Source organism: Acipenser ruthenus, chromosome 34, assembly GCF_902713425.1.
Source record: "Acipenser ruthenus chromosome 34, fAciRut3.2 maternal haplotype, whole genome shotgun sequence".
NCBI lineage: Eukaryota > Metazoa > Chordata > Actinopteri > Acipenseriformes > Acipenseridae > Acipenser > Acipenser ruthenus.
In genome coordinates, this window is record NC_081222.1 from 3,676,251 (window position 1) to 3,691,594 (window position 15,344).

General features: G+C 45.3%; 1 protein-coding gene across 1 annotated transcript in view; it reads left to right on the forward strand.

Annotated features, from left to right (window-relative positions):
- Nucleotides 1–15,155, forward strand: part of LOC117965653 (endoplasmic reticulum transmembrane helix translocase-like) — a 37,662-nt gene extending 22,507 nt beyond the window's left edge. Inside the window, exons 16-26 of the mRNA XM_059007085.1 lie at nucleotides 672–797; nucleotides 1,222–1,330; nucleotides 2,106–2,305; nucleotides 3,029–3,125; nucleotides 3,992–4,173; nucleotides 4,516–4,630; nucleotides 9,217–9,413; nucleotides 11,230–11,372; nucleotides 11,915–12,026; nucleotides 12,768–12,911; nucleotides 13,446–15,155. Coding sequence (XP_058863068.1) covers nucleotides 672–797; nucleotides 1,222–1,330; nucleotides 2,106–2,305; nucleotides 3,029–3,125; nucleotides 3,992–4,173; nucleotides 4,516–4,630; nucleotides 9,217–9,413; nucleotides 11,230–11,372; nucleotides 11,915–12,026; nucleotides 12,768–12,911; nucleotides 13,446–13,556 — 1,536 coding nt within the window. The 3' untranslated portion in view covers nucleotides 13,557–15,155. The remainder of the gene's footprint in view (nucleotides 1–671; nucleotides 798–1,221; nucleotides 1,331–2,105; nucleotides 2,306–3,028; nucleotides 3,126–3,991; nucleotides 4,174–4,515; nucleotides 4,631–9,216; nucleotides 9,414–11,229; nucleotides 11,373–11,914; nucleotides 12,027–12,767; nucleotides 12,912–13,445) is intronic.
- The last annotated feature ends 189 nt before the right edge of the window (nucleotides 15,156–15,344 follow it).

Genomic DNA, 15,344 nt, shown 5'->3' on the forward strand with positions numbered 1-15,344 from the left:
GCTCAAACAAGCCTTATACAGTGTACTGAAAAAGCTCAAACAAACCTTATACAGTGTACTGAAAGAGCTCAAACAAGCCTTATACAGTGTACTGAAAGAGCTCAAACAAGCCTTATACAGTGTACTGAAAGAGCTCAAGCAAGCCTTATACAGTGTACTGAAAGAGCTCAAGCAAGCCTTATACAGTGTACTGAAAGAGCTCAAACAAGCCTTATACAGTGTACTGAAAGAGCTCAAACAAGCCTTATACAGTGTACTGAAAGAGCTCAAACAAGCCTTATACAGTGCACTGAAAGAGGCACGAGCTGAAGCATGTGTCTACTTGACTTGGGGCCATATTTTCAAAACGTTTCCTCCATTCTTTAAATAACTCCGTTCTTTAAATTCTTATTTTAAAAGAGAAGAAATCATCTTAATGTTACAGCATGAAAAACAAAACACACAGAGAGTGCTTAAGAGGACCTGAATTGCATAAATGAGTTGTTTGGTTCATGTTTTTGTAAAATGAACAGGAGTTGGTCAAAGACTGGAATAAACGCTTGGAGAATCGGCCCTTAGCTTCGGATAAGTTGTACTGGACTGACTGATTGTTCTGGATGTTCAGGGTGGTTTGTTGTGTGTGTTGTTGCGCCTGTAAGTCCTGATTGCTCGTGTGCTCTGGTGTGCCGCAGGTGCGAGAGCTCTCCCGTGACGCTCTGGAGTGCAGTCTGAAGTTCGCAGGGTTCATCGTGGTGTCCTGCCCCCTCAAGACCGACTCCAAAGCCGTGATCAAAGAGATACAGAACGCCTCACACCACGTAAGAACCAGGCTTTCAACAGGAGGATCCTCGATATCCAGCCCACAGCGCTCGAGGAGATATTAAATCATCACTGAAGCACCAAGCGCTAAGCACTGTGTAGAGAGAGTCATTCTACAACTGACATTAAATCTTAATGTATGCAAAACCTGGAGTGCTATGCAGTGGAAGTAAACTACAGGGATAGAATTAAGACTGCATAGCAGTTTGATCCATTCCTGGTTTTACTGTGAGACATACCTGAGCTTGTTCCCTATACACTTTGGCTAATGGAGCTCGTAACAAAACCTGGAATGGATGAAACTGCTATGCATTAGGAATCTTATTTTAGTAGTAATCGTAATACTAACAGTAATTATAATGATAGTATATTGAAGACTATCATTTTCAACTCATTTTCATATTGTTTGTCTCTCCCTTCCAGGTGGTGATGATCACAGGAGACAACCCGCTGACAGCCTGCCATGTGGCCAGGGAGCTGCACTTCATTCAGAAGCCTCACACCCTCATCCTGCAGGCCCCGCCCACTCACGGTGAGTCACGGAGAGAGAGAGAGAGAGAGAGAGAGAGAGAGAGAGAGAGAGAGAGAGAGAGAGGGAGAGGGGGGGAGAAAGTTAATATACTGACCTTGATTTACAGTATCTTCCATATATGCTTCAAGTTCTCCTCTGCTTGTTGGTTTCGTGTCTTATTGTTGCTGTCGGTAGCTGCATGCTGACCTTCCCCTCGCCGTGTTTAAACATAATCTCCAGGTCTGAACAACACCAGCGGCGGGGCGAGTAATCTGATGAACGGGAGCAACGACACTTGTTAAATGAGGAGCGCTAGTTTCTGGGCTTTTGACTTCTAAGGCATTGAATTCCCTTCCTGATTTATGACCCATAGTGGGAGAATAAAAATTATCAAAACAATGGGGATCACTGTGCTTGTGACTCTCTGTGCCTGTGTTTGTGTCTCTGTGTGTCTGTGTTTATGTTTGTCTGTGTTTGTGTCTCTGTGTATCTGTGCTTGTGACTCTGTGTGTCTGTGTTTGTGTCTTTCTGTGTTTGTGACTATGTGTCTGTGCTTGTTTGTGTCTCTGTGTGACTGTGTGTCTGTGTTTGTGTCTCTGTGTGTCTGTGTTTGTGACTCTGGGTGTCTGTGCTTGTGTCTGTCTCTGTTTTACCTGTGTGTGTGTCTGTGTTTGTGACTCTGGGTGTCTGTGCTTGTGTCTGTCTCTGTTTTACCTGTGTGTGTGTCTGTGCTTGTGACTCTGGGTGTCTGTGCTTGTGTCTGTCTCTGTTTTATCTGGGTGTGTCTGTGTTGCAGGTGCGGCTTGGCAGTGGCAGTCCATCGACGGCTCTGTGGAGCTGCCCCTGGTCCCTCACTCTGTGAAGGAGCTGGTCAGGGAGTTTGACCTGTGTGTCACGGGAGAGGGGCTGGCCTGCTTACAGGTGCAGAACTCAGGGCTCCTCCTGAAACTCATCCCCAACATTCAGGTGTTCGCCAGGGTTGCCCCCAAGCAGAAGGTCAGTGATTGCTGGTTCAGTGGTCCTCGAACTGGGGTCCTGTCCCCTGAAAATTCCAGAAACTTCTCTTTTGATAAACCACACATACAGGGTGATTCATAATTGGTGCAACATGCGACCCTCTTGCATCACAGAGCGTTATCATCCTCCACGTACCCTCCATTTCCTGTGATGCTCCAACAGCTTTGTGTGAATTATGAATCAGCCTGTATATGAGGCATTTGCTTTCACTAGTGAAGAGTTTTATTTTTCTGGTGAGTTGCCATTCCCCAATTTTCAGTGGGGACAACATGACTAAGAGTCTCCTTCTGTCTGTCCTGAGTCTATCGCCACTTAATTTCCAACTGTGTGTCCTCTGGTCCTGGTATCTGTTTTGTGCTTTAAGTAATGGTTTGGATTAACTGTCAACTCTTTTAAAGATTTTAAAGACTTCAATCATGTCTTCACTGTCGTCGTCCCCCTCCCACCCTCCACCCCACGTTCTTCTGTGTTCCAGGCTAAATAGATTCAGTTCTGTATTCAGTCCGTCTTCGTAGCTCATTCTTTTAAGTCCTGGGATAAGTCTGGTTGCTCTTTCTTTGGACTCTTTCCATGTTTACCTTTTTATACGTTGATGAGATAACGTGCTGTAGCCTTTCTCTTTTCAGCACTTTCTTTCTCAGTCAGTATGCCATGCCGGAGCTTTGTGTAAATGCTGAGTGAAAGTTGTGATTTGGGTTGCAGGAGTTTGTGATCACCAGCTTGAAGAGCCTGGGTTTCATTACCCTGATGTGTGGAGACGGTACGAATGACGTGGGAGCCTTGAAACACGCGCACATAGGTGAGTCTGTGCAGGGCTGGGCTTCAGGGTTGCATAGCAGTTTGATCCATTCCTGGTTTTACTACAAGTTTAGTAAGACACACCTGAGCTTGTTACCTGTGCACTGTGGCTAATCAAGCATGTATTAAAACCTGGAATGGGTGAAACTGCAATTGGATGTTGAAATCCAATTAAAAAAGGTCTTTGTTAGCGAGTCAAGGTTCTTCAAGTTTCGCCAATGCAGTTGCTATAAAAGACAAGAAAGTGTATATATAGTTAAATAATGTATAGTTAGAAAATTAGAGTAATCAGCAGTAATCTTAGTGTGACGTCTTTCTATCCGATACAAGCCATCTGATACAAAGAAACCTCAGAAGGATGTATCACATCAATATCAGGACACCCAGTCCTAGGTTTCAGAACTACCCATGTTTAGGTATATTATTGAAACGACCGGGAGCCAGGAAATTGAGCAATCTGTTCTGAACTCATCACAGCTCTCATCACAGCATCACCCGAGTCTGTACGTTTACTGATTAGAGTTATTCATGCAGCTATAAGGGAGGAATTACCCCTGGTACCTGATCATTTAAAATATATATATACTTAGTAATTCTGAGACTGGGTGCAGCAAGGCTCGTTTCTAACCCTGCTCAAACTCCTGGCTCCTGATCATTTTAATAATAGACTGCATTGAGGGGAGTTCTGAAACCCAGGACTGGGTGCAGCAGCAGGGCTAGTGTGAGTTTCTAACCCTGCTCAAACTCCTGGCTCCTGATCATTTTAATAATATACTTCATTGAGGGGAGTTCTGAACCCCAGGACTGGGTGCAGCAGCGTGTGGACCAGGCAGTGACCCTACCCCCGTCTCTCTCTCTGTGTTTCAGGGGTGGCCCTCTTAGCCAATGCCCCAGAGCGAGTTCCTGAGAGGAAGAGGAAGTCCAGGGAGACTCAGAACGACACCAAGCCCTCCCTCCCCTCGCTGCCCAGCGGCAACGTCAAGCTGGCCTCACGAGCCGCCAAACAGAGAGCCATGTCACAGCGCGAGGAGCAGCTGGCGATGCAGAGGGTCAGTCAGCAGCACTCCCCTAATAAGTGTCCCACAGTAAAAACATAGCAAAGTGTAACAAAGCCCATGGAAAACATGGTAATGCATAGGTAAGCATCGTAAAGAATAGGGAGGCATAGTAAAGCATATTAAAAAAAAAAAAAAAACATGTTAAACTAACCCTTATAAAAGTTTACACTAGTAAAAGCACAGCAAAGTGTAAAAGCATAGTGAAAGCATGGTAAAGCACAGACAGCCAATGCAGATTATAACCATGGGAAAAGCATGGGGTGAAACTGCAAAATTACCAAGCAGATTTACCACAGTAAACTTTTATATCTGAACTTTTGTGTTTTATTGCAGGAGCGAATCAGCCAGGTGCTAAAGGAACTGGAAGAGGACCAGATTCAGGTGGTTAAACTGGGAGACGCCTCCATCGCTGCTCCTTTCACCTCCAAACTCTCCTCCATACAGTGCAGTGAGTATCCGCAAGCAAACTCTGAACCAGGCTAGACGTAAACTAGGTGAAACTCGGCTAGGTGTAGACAGGACTAGACGTAAACCAGGCTAGGTGTAAACTAGGCTAGACGTAAACCAGGCTAGGTGTAAACCAGGACTAGACGTAAACCAGGCTAGGTGTAAACCAGGCTAGGCATGAACAGGGCTAGACATAGACTTGGTGTAAACTTGACTAGACGCAAGTTGATTGTAGCTAACAATGTAACTCAATGTCACATTTTAGACCTATATATATATATATATATTTATATATATATATATATATATATATATATATATATTAGAGGTCGGCACGGGTAGAAAATCCGGAACCGGGTACCCGCCGTGAAAAATACCCGGGTACCCGGATGTTTTTCGGGTAATGATTTTTAAAAAATCACATATATTAATGTTTTAAGTGCATGATACATGTTTAAATACTATATAGTACACATACATTTAGTCCCTTCAGATCTGTAGACTTGTGTAACCTTTTTCAGTACTGGAAACATCAAAATAGTAGTAATAATAATAATAATAATAATAAAACATATCCGTTTGAATGCAGTTATTAATGTTAACTGTGCTTCATGCTGTGGGATTCTTTGTGACATATATTGGTCATATTCTACTGTTGTTGTTGTTGTTGACATGGCTGTTATGTTCAGTTTTAAAACTAATGCAGTAGTACAGCAACGCTATTTTTATTTTATTTATTTCCTTGTTTATTTTCAAATAAAGGCTACTTCTTTGATCTTTTTGAAGAAACTATGTCTGCGCAATAACTGTAGGTAAAGCATTCCGTATTGGAAGCCATACAGTTACTATTAATGGATCACAGACAGTGGTTAATTTGTGCTGGGGCTCAGGGCTTGACCTCTGGGCTTGACGAGGTTCAGCCCCGGCCTCTCTGGGCTTGACGAGGTTCAGCCCCGGCCTCTCTGGGCTTGACGAGGCTCAGCCCCGGCCCCTCTGGGCTTGACGAGGCTCAGCCCCTCTCTGGGCTTGACGAGGCTCAGCCCCGGCCCCCCTGGGCTTGACGAGGCTCAGCACCGGCCCCTCTGGGCTTGACGAGGCTCAGCCCCTCTCTGGGCTTGACGAGGCTCAGCCCCGGCCCCTCAAGGCTTGACAAGACTCAGCCCCTGCCCCCCTGGGCTTGACAAGGCTCAGCCCTGGCCCCTCTCTGGGCTTGACGAGGCTCATCCCGGCTCCTCTGGGCTTGACGAGGCTCAGCCCCTCTCTGGGCTTGACGAGGCTCAGCCCCGGCCCCTCTGGGCTTGACGAGGCTCAGCCCCGGCCCCTCTGGGCTTGACGAGGCTCAGCCCCTCTCTGGGCTTGACGAGGCTCAGCCCCGGCCCCTCTGGGCTTGACAAGGCTCAGCCCCGGACCCTCTGGGCTTGACGAGGCTCAGCCCCTCTCTGGGCTTGACGAGGCTCAGCCCCGGCCCCCCTGGGCTTGACGAGGCTCAGCCCCGGCCCCCCTGGGCTTGACGAGGCTCAGCCCCTCTCTGGGCTTGACGAGGCTCAGCCCCGGCCCCTCTGGGCTTGACGAGGCTCAGCCCCTCTCTGGGCTTGACGAGGCTCAGCCCCGGCCCCCCTGGGCTTGACGAGGCTCAGCCCCGGCCCCCCTGGGCTTGACGAGGCTCAGCCCCTCTCTGGGCTTGACGAGGCTCAGCACCGGCCCCCCTGGGCCCCCCTCTTCAGCTATGAAAGTTAAAAATGTCATAAAATGTTTTGCTCTTAAAGGCAATTTCTTAAAATTCAGTTGATTTAAAACAGTTTTATCAATTCTGCAAGTTCTTGCGTGCGCTAAACAGAGACAGTCTACTGCCAGGGACATTTAATTACTTTACAATTTCAGCTACGTGTCATAAAGATGACACTGGCTGCGAAAGAAGGACTGCGACTCTATTGTCATTTTTTATACACAAATTAAATAAGCTTACTTGATTTGAAAAACGTCTACAAGCAAATTCCTACACTGCTATTTTTGAAGTGAATGCTTGGATTGAATGAGTAGTACCCAACAAGCTTCAATATGAAAGCTGAACATTAATTTCAATAAACAACAAGTTTTTAATGAAAAAAAAAATATTGTAGCCTACTTCGCTAAAGTGAAAGCTGGCTTCTGTTTTAAATACCACTGCTTCTGGTTATACTACTGCTTAATAACAGGAAGAACGTTTTATTTAGGGTTGGTGTTGAACCCCTACCCAACCCTGCTAACATCCCCTATTCAAAACATATAAAAACAATAAGAACAGTCTGGTTCTCTCTCGCCTTTTTTCAATTAGTAGAATTTAACGAATACAGAATAAAAACAACGCAAGCTAACAATTATCGAGCCTAAATTTTTTTTTTTTTTTTTTTTTCAATCTCCACAAACTGCAGGTTCCGTTGCATTTACAGCACTGATAATGTTAGATATAGCTAGATATTACTACAGTGAGGACAATGGGCCAAACCAATGTTTGTGTAGGGTGTGGTGTGTTGTTTCTTTTAAATCAATGTCGGTCTTCTGGAGTCATCTGAATGCCTTTCCACTTTTTATTTCATTTTAAACCGTTTAAATGCCAAACCATAACAAAACATCGAATAATAATGCATCCACACAGAGCATAAAAAGTGGACGGGCAAAGTACACAGTCGTCACCGCCACCCCTGAATTTATTCATCTGCACATACTTTGTAGATGATGTAGACTACGTGATTATAAAGTCTAACACTAGGACTTGTATAATGCTCTTTCAGCTTGCTATGATTCTGAATGTGTGCTTCTTAAGAACGGTATTATTGTCTCTGCTCTTTCTTTATCAATGAAGCTCTGATCACAGAGTTATCACTGATATAAACCAGCAGGATGGTGTTATGCTGTTTTGTTTCCGATTTAGTTCCTCAGTAGAATAGTCTCTGCAGTTCTTATTATTGAGGTGTGCTTGCCGCTTGCTGTGTGTTATTGTTTTGTGTAAAACATTGATATCCTGTCAGCTAAGAAAAGGTTTCATGCAAAAGCTGGTTTTAACGTTCTCTTTATTACACCGTCCAGAGACCCGCGCTTACAACTGCACTGTCATATTTTCTACATTTCTTTAAATTCTCAAATTAATAAATCAAAACCCGGGTAGTACCAGTTTTCGGGCACCAGTGCCGACCTCATAATACAGGTGCATGCCACTTATAACGGACTCCAAGGGGACAATGGTACGTTGTAAACCCAATTCGAAATGCTGTGTGTAACTGCGAACATACGTACCTTAAATATTTACTCTCTGTAGACATGTCAAATGTTAAATGCTTGTTGTCCCTGTCAAATAAATACTGGTAAATGTGCCTGTGGAACAGGAAAACTGTACGTATTAAACAGTATATACGTTATAAGCGAGTCCGTTTTAACCAGAGTAACTCCCCATTAAAGCCCATGTTGGACCTGCCTCCTCAATACGATATGAACAGAACTCCATTATAAATGGAGTACACCTGTATGTATGTATGTATTGTAAAGGAGCTGCACTCTCTGCGGTTCGTTGCCCCTTTAAAAACAGACCCAGGACACAGAAATTGAGTTTTTCAGCGCTGACGCGCTATTTTTAATAGACAAACAAAAACAAAATAAACAAAACAAACACCTAGCTCCTTCGGAGCGCTGACTAGCACGCAGGACGGCTAAGCCGTTTACCTGACAAATGACAAAATAAATCACACAGGTTTAACACGACCTTTTTTTCCTTTACGGTTGCACACAACTCCCAGCCGGGCTCTTCACTCTTCAGCAGCCTCGAGCAGACTGACTGCTTCTCTTAAATACTCTGCACCTGGTTCTAATTTACAATTACCACCAGGTGTAGGGGATAATTAACAATAAAATAAATCAAAACAATTACACAGGATGTGCCTACGCACATGTTTTGTGCAGGGAAGATATTAACCCCCTTCCTGCTGTCCTACAGTATGTGTGTGTGTGTGTGTGTGTGTGTGTATATATATATATATATATATATAGCGAATGAAGGATTGTATTGAATGATTTTGTTATTTTGTTAGCTGCAGCCACTGTGGTGTTATTTCCATCTGATTCAAGCTATTTGATACAGTACTTGTATACAACTGTATATTATAAATACATCTCAGAAGGCTGTATGACAGCAATGTCAGGGTTAACTATATATTATAAAGAAATTGGAGACGGCTGTATCACACCAATGTCAGGGTCTACTATTCTGTATATTGTAAAGAAATGTCATATGGCTGTGGCACATCAATATATTATAAAGACATTTCATATGGCTGTGTAACATTTATTTATTTTTTAGCAGACACCCTTATCCAGGGCGACTTACAATTGTTACAAAACATCACATTATTTTTACATCAATATCAGTATCTAGTATATATTATAAATAAGATATATTATGAATACATTTCATCTGGCTGTGTCACATCAATATCAGGGTCTACTATATATTATAAAGAACCTGCAGATGGTTGTATCACATCAATATCAGGGTCCTCTGTGTATTATAGTCCCATACGAATGTGTGTTTTTCCCTGTGTGCCTGTCTGCCCGCAGTCTGCCACGTGATTAAGCAGGGCCGCTGCACGCTGGTCACGACTCTGCAGATGTTTAAGATCCTGGCCCTGAACGCTCTGATCCTGGCGTACAGTCAGAGCGTCCTGTACCTGGAGGGGGTGAAGTTCAGCGACTTCCAGGCCACCCTGCAGGGGCTGCTACTGGCGGGCTGCTTCCTCTTCATCTCCAGATCCAAGGTCAGACCCCCAACGAGCCACCATGCATGCATGTATCCATCCATGCATCCATTCACCCATGCATCCATGCACCCATGTATCCATCCATGCATCCATTCACCCATGCATCCATGCACCCATGTATCCATCCATGCATCCATTCACCCATGTATCCATCTATGCATCCATTCACCCATGTATCCATCCATGCATCCATTCACCCATGCATCCATGCACCCATGTATCCATCTATGCATCCATTCACCCATGTATCCATCCATGCATCCATTCACCCATGTATCCATCTATGCATCCATTCACCCATGCATCCATGCACCCATGTATCCATCCATGCATCCATTCACCCATGTATCCATCTATGCATCCATTCACCCATGCATCCATGCACCCATGTATCCATCCATGCATCCATTCACCCATGTATCCATCTATGCATCCATTCACCCATGTATCCATCCATGCATCCATTCACCCATGCATCCATGCACCCATGTATCCATCTATGCATCCATTCACCCATGTATCCATCCATGCATCCATTCACCCATGTATCCATCTATGCATCCATTCACCCATGTATCCATCTATGCATCCATTCACCCATGCATCCATGCACCCATGTATCCATCCATGCATCCATTCACCCATGCATCCATGCACCCATGTATCCATCCATGCATCCATTCACCCATGTATCCATCTATGCATCCATTCACCCATGCATCCATGCACCCATGTATCCATCCATGCATCCATTCACCCATGTATCCATCTATGCATCCATTCACCCATGCATCCATTCACCCATGCATCCATTCACCCATGTATGCATTCATCCATGCATCCATTCACCCATGCATCCATTCACCCATGCATCCATTCACCCATGCATCCATTCACCCATGCATCCATGCACCCATGCATCCATGCATCCATCCATGCATCCATTCACCCATGCATCCATTCACCCATGCATCCATGCACCCATGCATCCATTCACCCATGTATCCATCCATGCATCCATGCACCCATGCATCCATTAACCCATGCATCCATTCACCCATGCATCCATCCATGCATCCATTCACCCATGTATCCATCCATGCATCCATTCACCCATGCATCCATTCACCCATGTATGCATTCACCCATGTATCCATCCATGCATCCATTCACCCATGCATCCATTCACCCATGCACCCATGCATCCATTCACCCATGCATCCATTCACCCATGTATCCATCCATGCATCCATGCATCCATGCACCCATGCATCCATGCACCCATGCATCCATTCACCCATGCATCCATTCACCCATGTATCCATCCATGCATCCATGCACCCATGCATCCATTAACCCATGCATCCATTCACCCATGTATCCATCCATGCATCCATGCACCCATGCATCCATTAACCCATGCATCCATTCACCCATGTATCCATCCATGCATCCATTCACCCATGTATCCATTCACCCATGCATCAATTCATCCATTCACTCATGTATTCATGCATCCATGTATGTGGTGTAAGGCTGCCCTTATAAAAGTTTACCACCGCAGATTTGCACAGTAATTTTTCAGCTTTCCCACAGTTATACTGCTGTGCATTTACTATAGTTCACCGTGGTGTGCCACCTCTGCAGTGCTTCCCCTATGCTTTACCATGCTTTCACTGTGCTTTATTACACTTTGCTGTGCTTTTACTGTGGGAGGGTCAGTTTTACCCAGGTTTGTTTTCTCTCTCCCCCCTCTCTAATTAGTCGTCTAGTTTAACATCATTTTTTTCTCCCCCTCCCCCTCTCTCTGCAGCCCCTGAAGACACTCTCGAAAGAGCGCCCCCTGCCGAACATCTTCAACCTCTACACAGTTCTGACGGTGCTGCTGCAGTTCCTGGTTCACTTCTGCAGCCTGGTTTACCTGTACAAAGGGGCTCAACTCCGCAGCAGCCCCAGGTAACCAGGCCTGAGTGCAACAGCTCCCTTAACACTACGAGCAAAAAGCAGAGTCTTTCTACTGTGTCAAAGAAAAATTGTACTTTCAAAAGTTGCAGCATTTGATGTATGGAAATGTGTGAAAGAAGCCATGTTCATATAGTTTTAGTAGAATGATTTCTCTTGTGTAGTACTGTGTGAGGTCTGTAAATGAAAAATGGCTTCTCCTCCTTACACCTCGCACCCTGATTTATTTTTGTTTTTAGAAAGCAAGTAAAAACACCAGGTTTGAACCCGGGCAGTATTGAGATCCAGCACTGTATTAGATCAATCGACTAGAGAACCTGTAGCGTGTGAGTCTGTTACTTTTTACAAGACTGCCGGACAACTCTAATCTGTAGTATATTAGAACGTTTACCATGCAAACCCTGCCCTCCCTCCCTCAGTCCATCCTTCCTCCCCTGAATCCATCCTTCCCTCCCTCCTTCAGCCCATGCTCCCTCCCTTCCTCCCTCCCTCCCTCCTGGAGAGAGCTCTCACCCTGCTGTTCTCCCATGCTGCAGGGAGGATCAGTTTGTGGATCTCTACAAGGAGTTTGAGCCCAGCCTGATCAACAGCACGGTCTACATCATGTCCATGGCCATGCAGATGGCAACCTTCGCCATTAACTACAAGGTAGGAGAGGAGAGATCCACACTGCCTGGCAGAACCATGCAGGGACAGATACAAGAGTTTTATTATGAGCTTAATAAGACACACCTATGCACTGGGGCTCCAAAAAGGGATAGATGGCTTCTCATGATGGCTTCTCTGATTGGTTACAGGCATTCCCAATATGTTAACATTGTTAATGTTTTAAACGTGTTTAATCCTAAAGGCACAGCTGCAAATTCAAAATGTTGCACTATGGAGTGTGTTACTGTAGTACATAGTGTGTGTAAGTCAGGACTCAAGTAACATTCTTCCCCTCTCTCTCCCCGTCTCTCCCCCTGTCTTTCCCCCTCCTCTCTCTCCGTCCTCTCCCTCTCTCTCTCCCCCCGCTCTTTCTGTCCCCTCTCCCCTCCCCCTCCTCTCCCTCTCTCTCTCCCTCCCCCTCCCCCTCCTCCTCTCCCTCCTCCCTCCCCCTCCCCCTCCCCCTCCTCCTCTCCCTCCTCCTCTCTCTCCCTCCCCCTCCCTCTACCTCTCTCCCTCCCCTCTCCCGTCTTTCTCTACCCCTCTCTCTCCCCTCCCCCTCTCTCCCCCCTCCTCTCTCTCCCCCTCTCTCCCCCCTCCTCTCCCTCCCCCTCACTCCCCCTCCTCTCTCCCCTCCCCTCCTCTCTCCTTCCTCCTCTCCCCCCTCTCCCCCTCCCCCTCCTCTCCCCCTCTCCCCCTCCCCCCATCTCCCTCCCCCTCCCCATCTCTCTCCCCCCCTCTCAGGGTCACCCCTTTATGGAGAGTCTTCAGGAGAACAAGCCCCTGCTCTGGAGCATCGCTCTATCAGGTCTGGCCATCGTGGGGCTGCTGTCAGGGTCCTCTCCTGAATTCAACGAGCAGTTCTCCCTGGTCGACATTCCCTTTGAGGTGAGCAAACACACGCTTCCCGGCTGTGACTCCGCATGCAGCCCACATACCTGCCGTCTGACTAGAAGCACAGTTTAACATAAACTGCACGTTTCACAAGGGCGCTGTGCGAACGAAACGACACGGCCATTCAGAATGTGTCTTACTCTGTAACATTCACGGAGAAAACGCTGCATCGTTAGTCTACGGAAATACTAAAAGCAACCTCAGACATTCTGTGACAAGCGTTTTGTTTTCAAAAAGACTTCTAGTCAAAACATTTGTGAATGTCTTTATTTGAAGAGAAACTTAGGTTCGACGATCAACGTTTTGACCAGAAGTCTTTCACATTGAAAAACACTTAGTCCAAACGCTTGTCAGCTATCTTCAATTGAAGACATTGTAAAAGAATGTCACTGAATATATTATGTTTCTTATACAACTGTATTCAAAATGTTGCACTATGGAGTGTTCTGTTTTAGTTGTGTGCTGAAAACAGGTCTTAACTAATGTTCTCTCTCTCGCTCTCTCTCTGTCTGGTTCTCTCGTTCCCAGTTCAAACTGGTGATCGCTCAGGTGCTGGCAGTGGATTTTTTCGCAGCTCTACTGGTGGACAGACTGCTCCAGTTTGTACTGGGCAGCGTGAGTCTCAAGATACCTTCATGAGGACAAGCCAGCGCAGTATGGATGCTGCTCCCAAGCGAGTGTAGTGGGGTAGAGCTAAATCAGAGGGGGAGAGAGAGAGAGAGAGAGAGAGAGACGACCCGCTACCCCCTCCTCTACACCCCCAGGACAAACCACCTGACCGCCCCACCCCCTCCCTCATTTCGCCAGCCTGTGACGATCTGTTTACATTTCAGAAGTAAAAAAAACAAAAACTACAACAACAACAACAACAGCCGTTTTAAAATGTTTTATAAAAAATAAATAAACGAAAGGAGGTCGGAGAATTGTTCGGCTGAGCCGCGACACGGAAGATGAATAGTTTCCTGCTTTAATTTATCTATTTAAAAAAGTCACTGCTGTTTTACTTTTCAGGCAGCAGCAGGTGGCGGTGTTGCTATTGGTTTCCTTTTTTTTTCTTTCCCCTGTTTGTTATTCTGTTTGTTTGTTTTTCTTGGGAATGGTGCTGTCTGAGTTTAGTTTAAAAAAAATGGGAATAAAAAAAATTCAAAGTATTTTGGTCAACCTTTCACTGCCTAAACTAAACAAAACCATTCTAAATCATTTATTTAGACAAGGCATTGGAATCCCAAGTAATTTATGTATTCACAGTGAATAGAGTGGCAGTCACCAAAAGGAAGCGTTTGTAACCCCCGCGAGAAGGATCTGCCTCATGTTCAAGAGAGTGCGTCTGTAATTCACTAGTGTTGAAAACACTAAATAAAAAAGTGTTCTGTGGTTTACTGGCTGCTAAGAGCAATGACCGCTTTGATCAGGGGAGCTGTAAAAACAGCTTTCACTACGAAAGCAATAGCACACCACCGGGTGTTCAAATGCAGTCCCTTTGGCACTCCTTGGGGTGTTACTGCTTCAGATTTTATATCGTGTTTAAATACCCTCTCGTGTTATTCCGCTTATAAACTGTCACCCCCGCCTCACCCCACCCAAAGTGAGTCGGGCTTGCCCAGTGAATCAGGTTCTGAAAGTTACAAGCCGTGTTGCCATGGCGACATATCAGCACAGGATGGACCGCTTGTTTCCCTCTATACTTGTCGTTGTATAAAAAGAGAATAAGACACATGCCAGCAGCAGCCATTAACTCAAAGATGTGTAGTAATATACACAAAAACGGCATCTGTGTTTTTAATTTGAGAACCCAACACTACCTGGACATCTTTTTAGCAAGTCCTCCGACCAGATATATATTTTTTATTTTACTGAATGTATTTATTTTGTCTACAACGCTGACGCTCACCCACCACTGTTGTATAAATAAACAAAGAAGTGTGACGGTTTCATCCAGGCTTGATTACTTGCAGTTTTATTTGGCCAGTTTTGTTATTTCATGAACTGAAAAACAATAGCCAAGAGAACAGAGTAACATTGGACATAATGTAGCAGGACCTTTCCTATGTTAATAATACCAAGAACCTGGAGGCATTCCTCCCAACACGCAACTGCAAGAGCTGTCAAACACTCCGAATTGTTGATTTATTGCTGGGTGTTTTAGTAAAGACAATAATAGAATGCTCCAACTGCAGGAGGACAGTATTTATTGGGTGTGTGAAATAAATAAACCGTGTCAATGGATTTTATTGGAAACCCTGTCATGATCTTCATTATCGTTCATTCCCATCAGCAGGATGGGTGTAACAGTACACTCATGTCACGATGTGTATCGCGATCTGCACGGGGTGGTCCTGATTGGCTACTTGCACAATCAGATCATTTATTAATACATTAAGACAAAAATTCAATGAGATGCCACCAACGTCAGCCCGTTAGGATTGC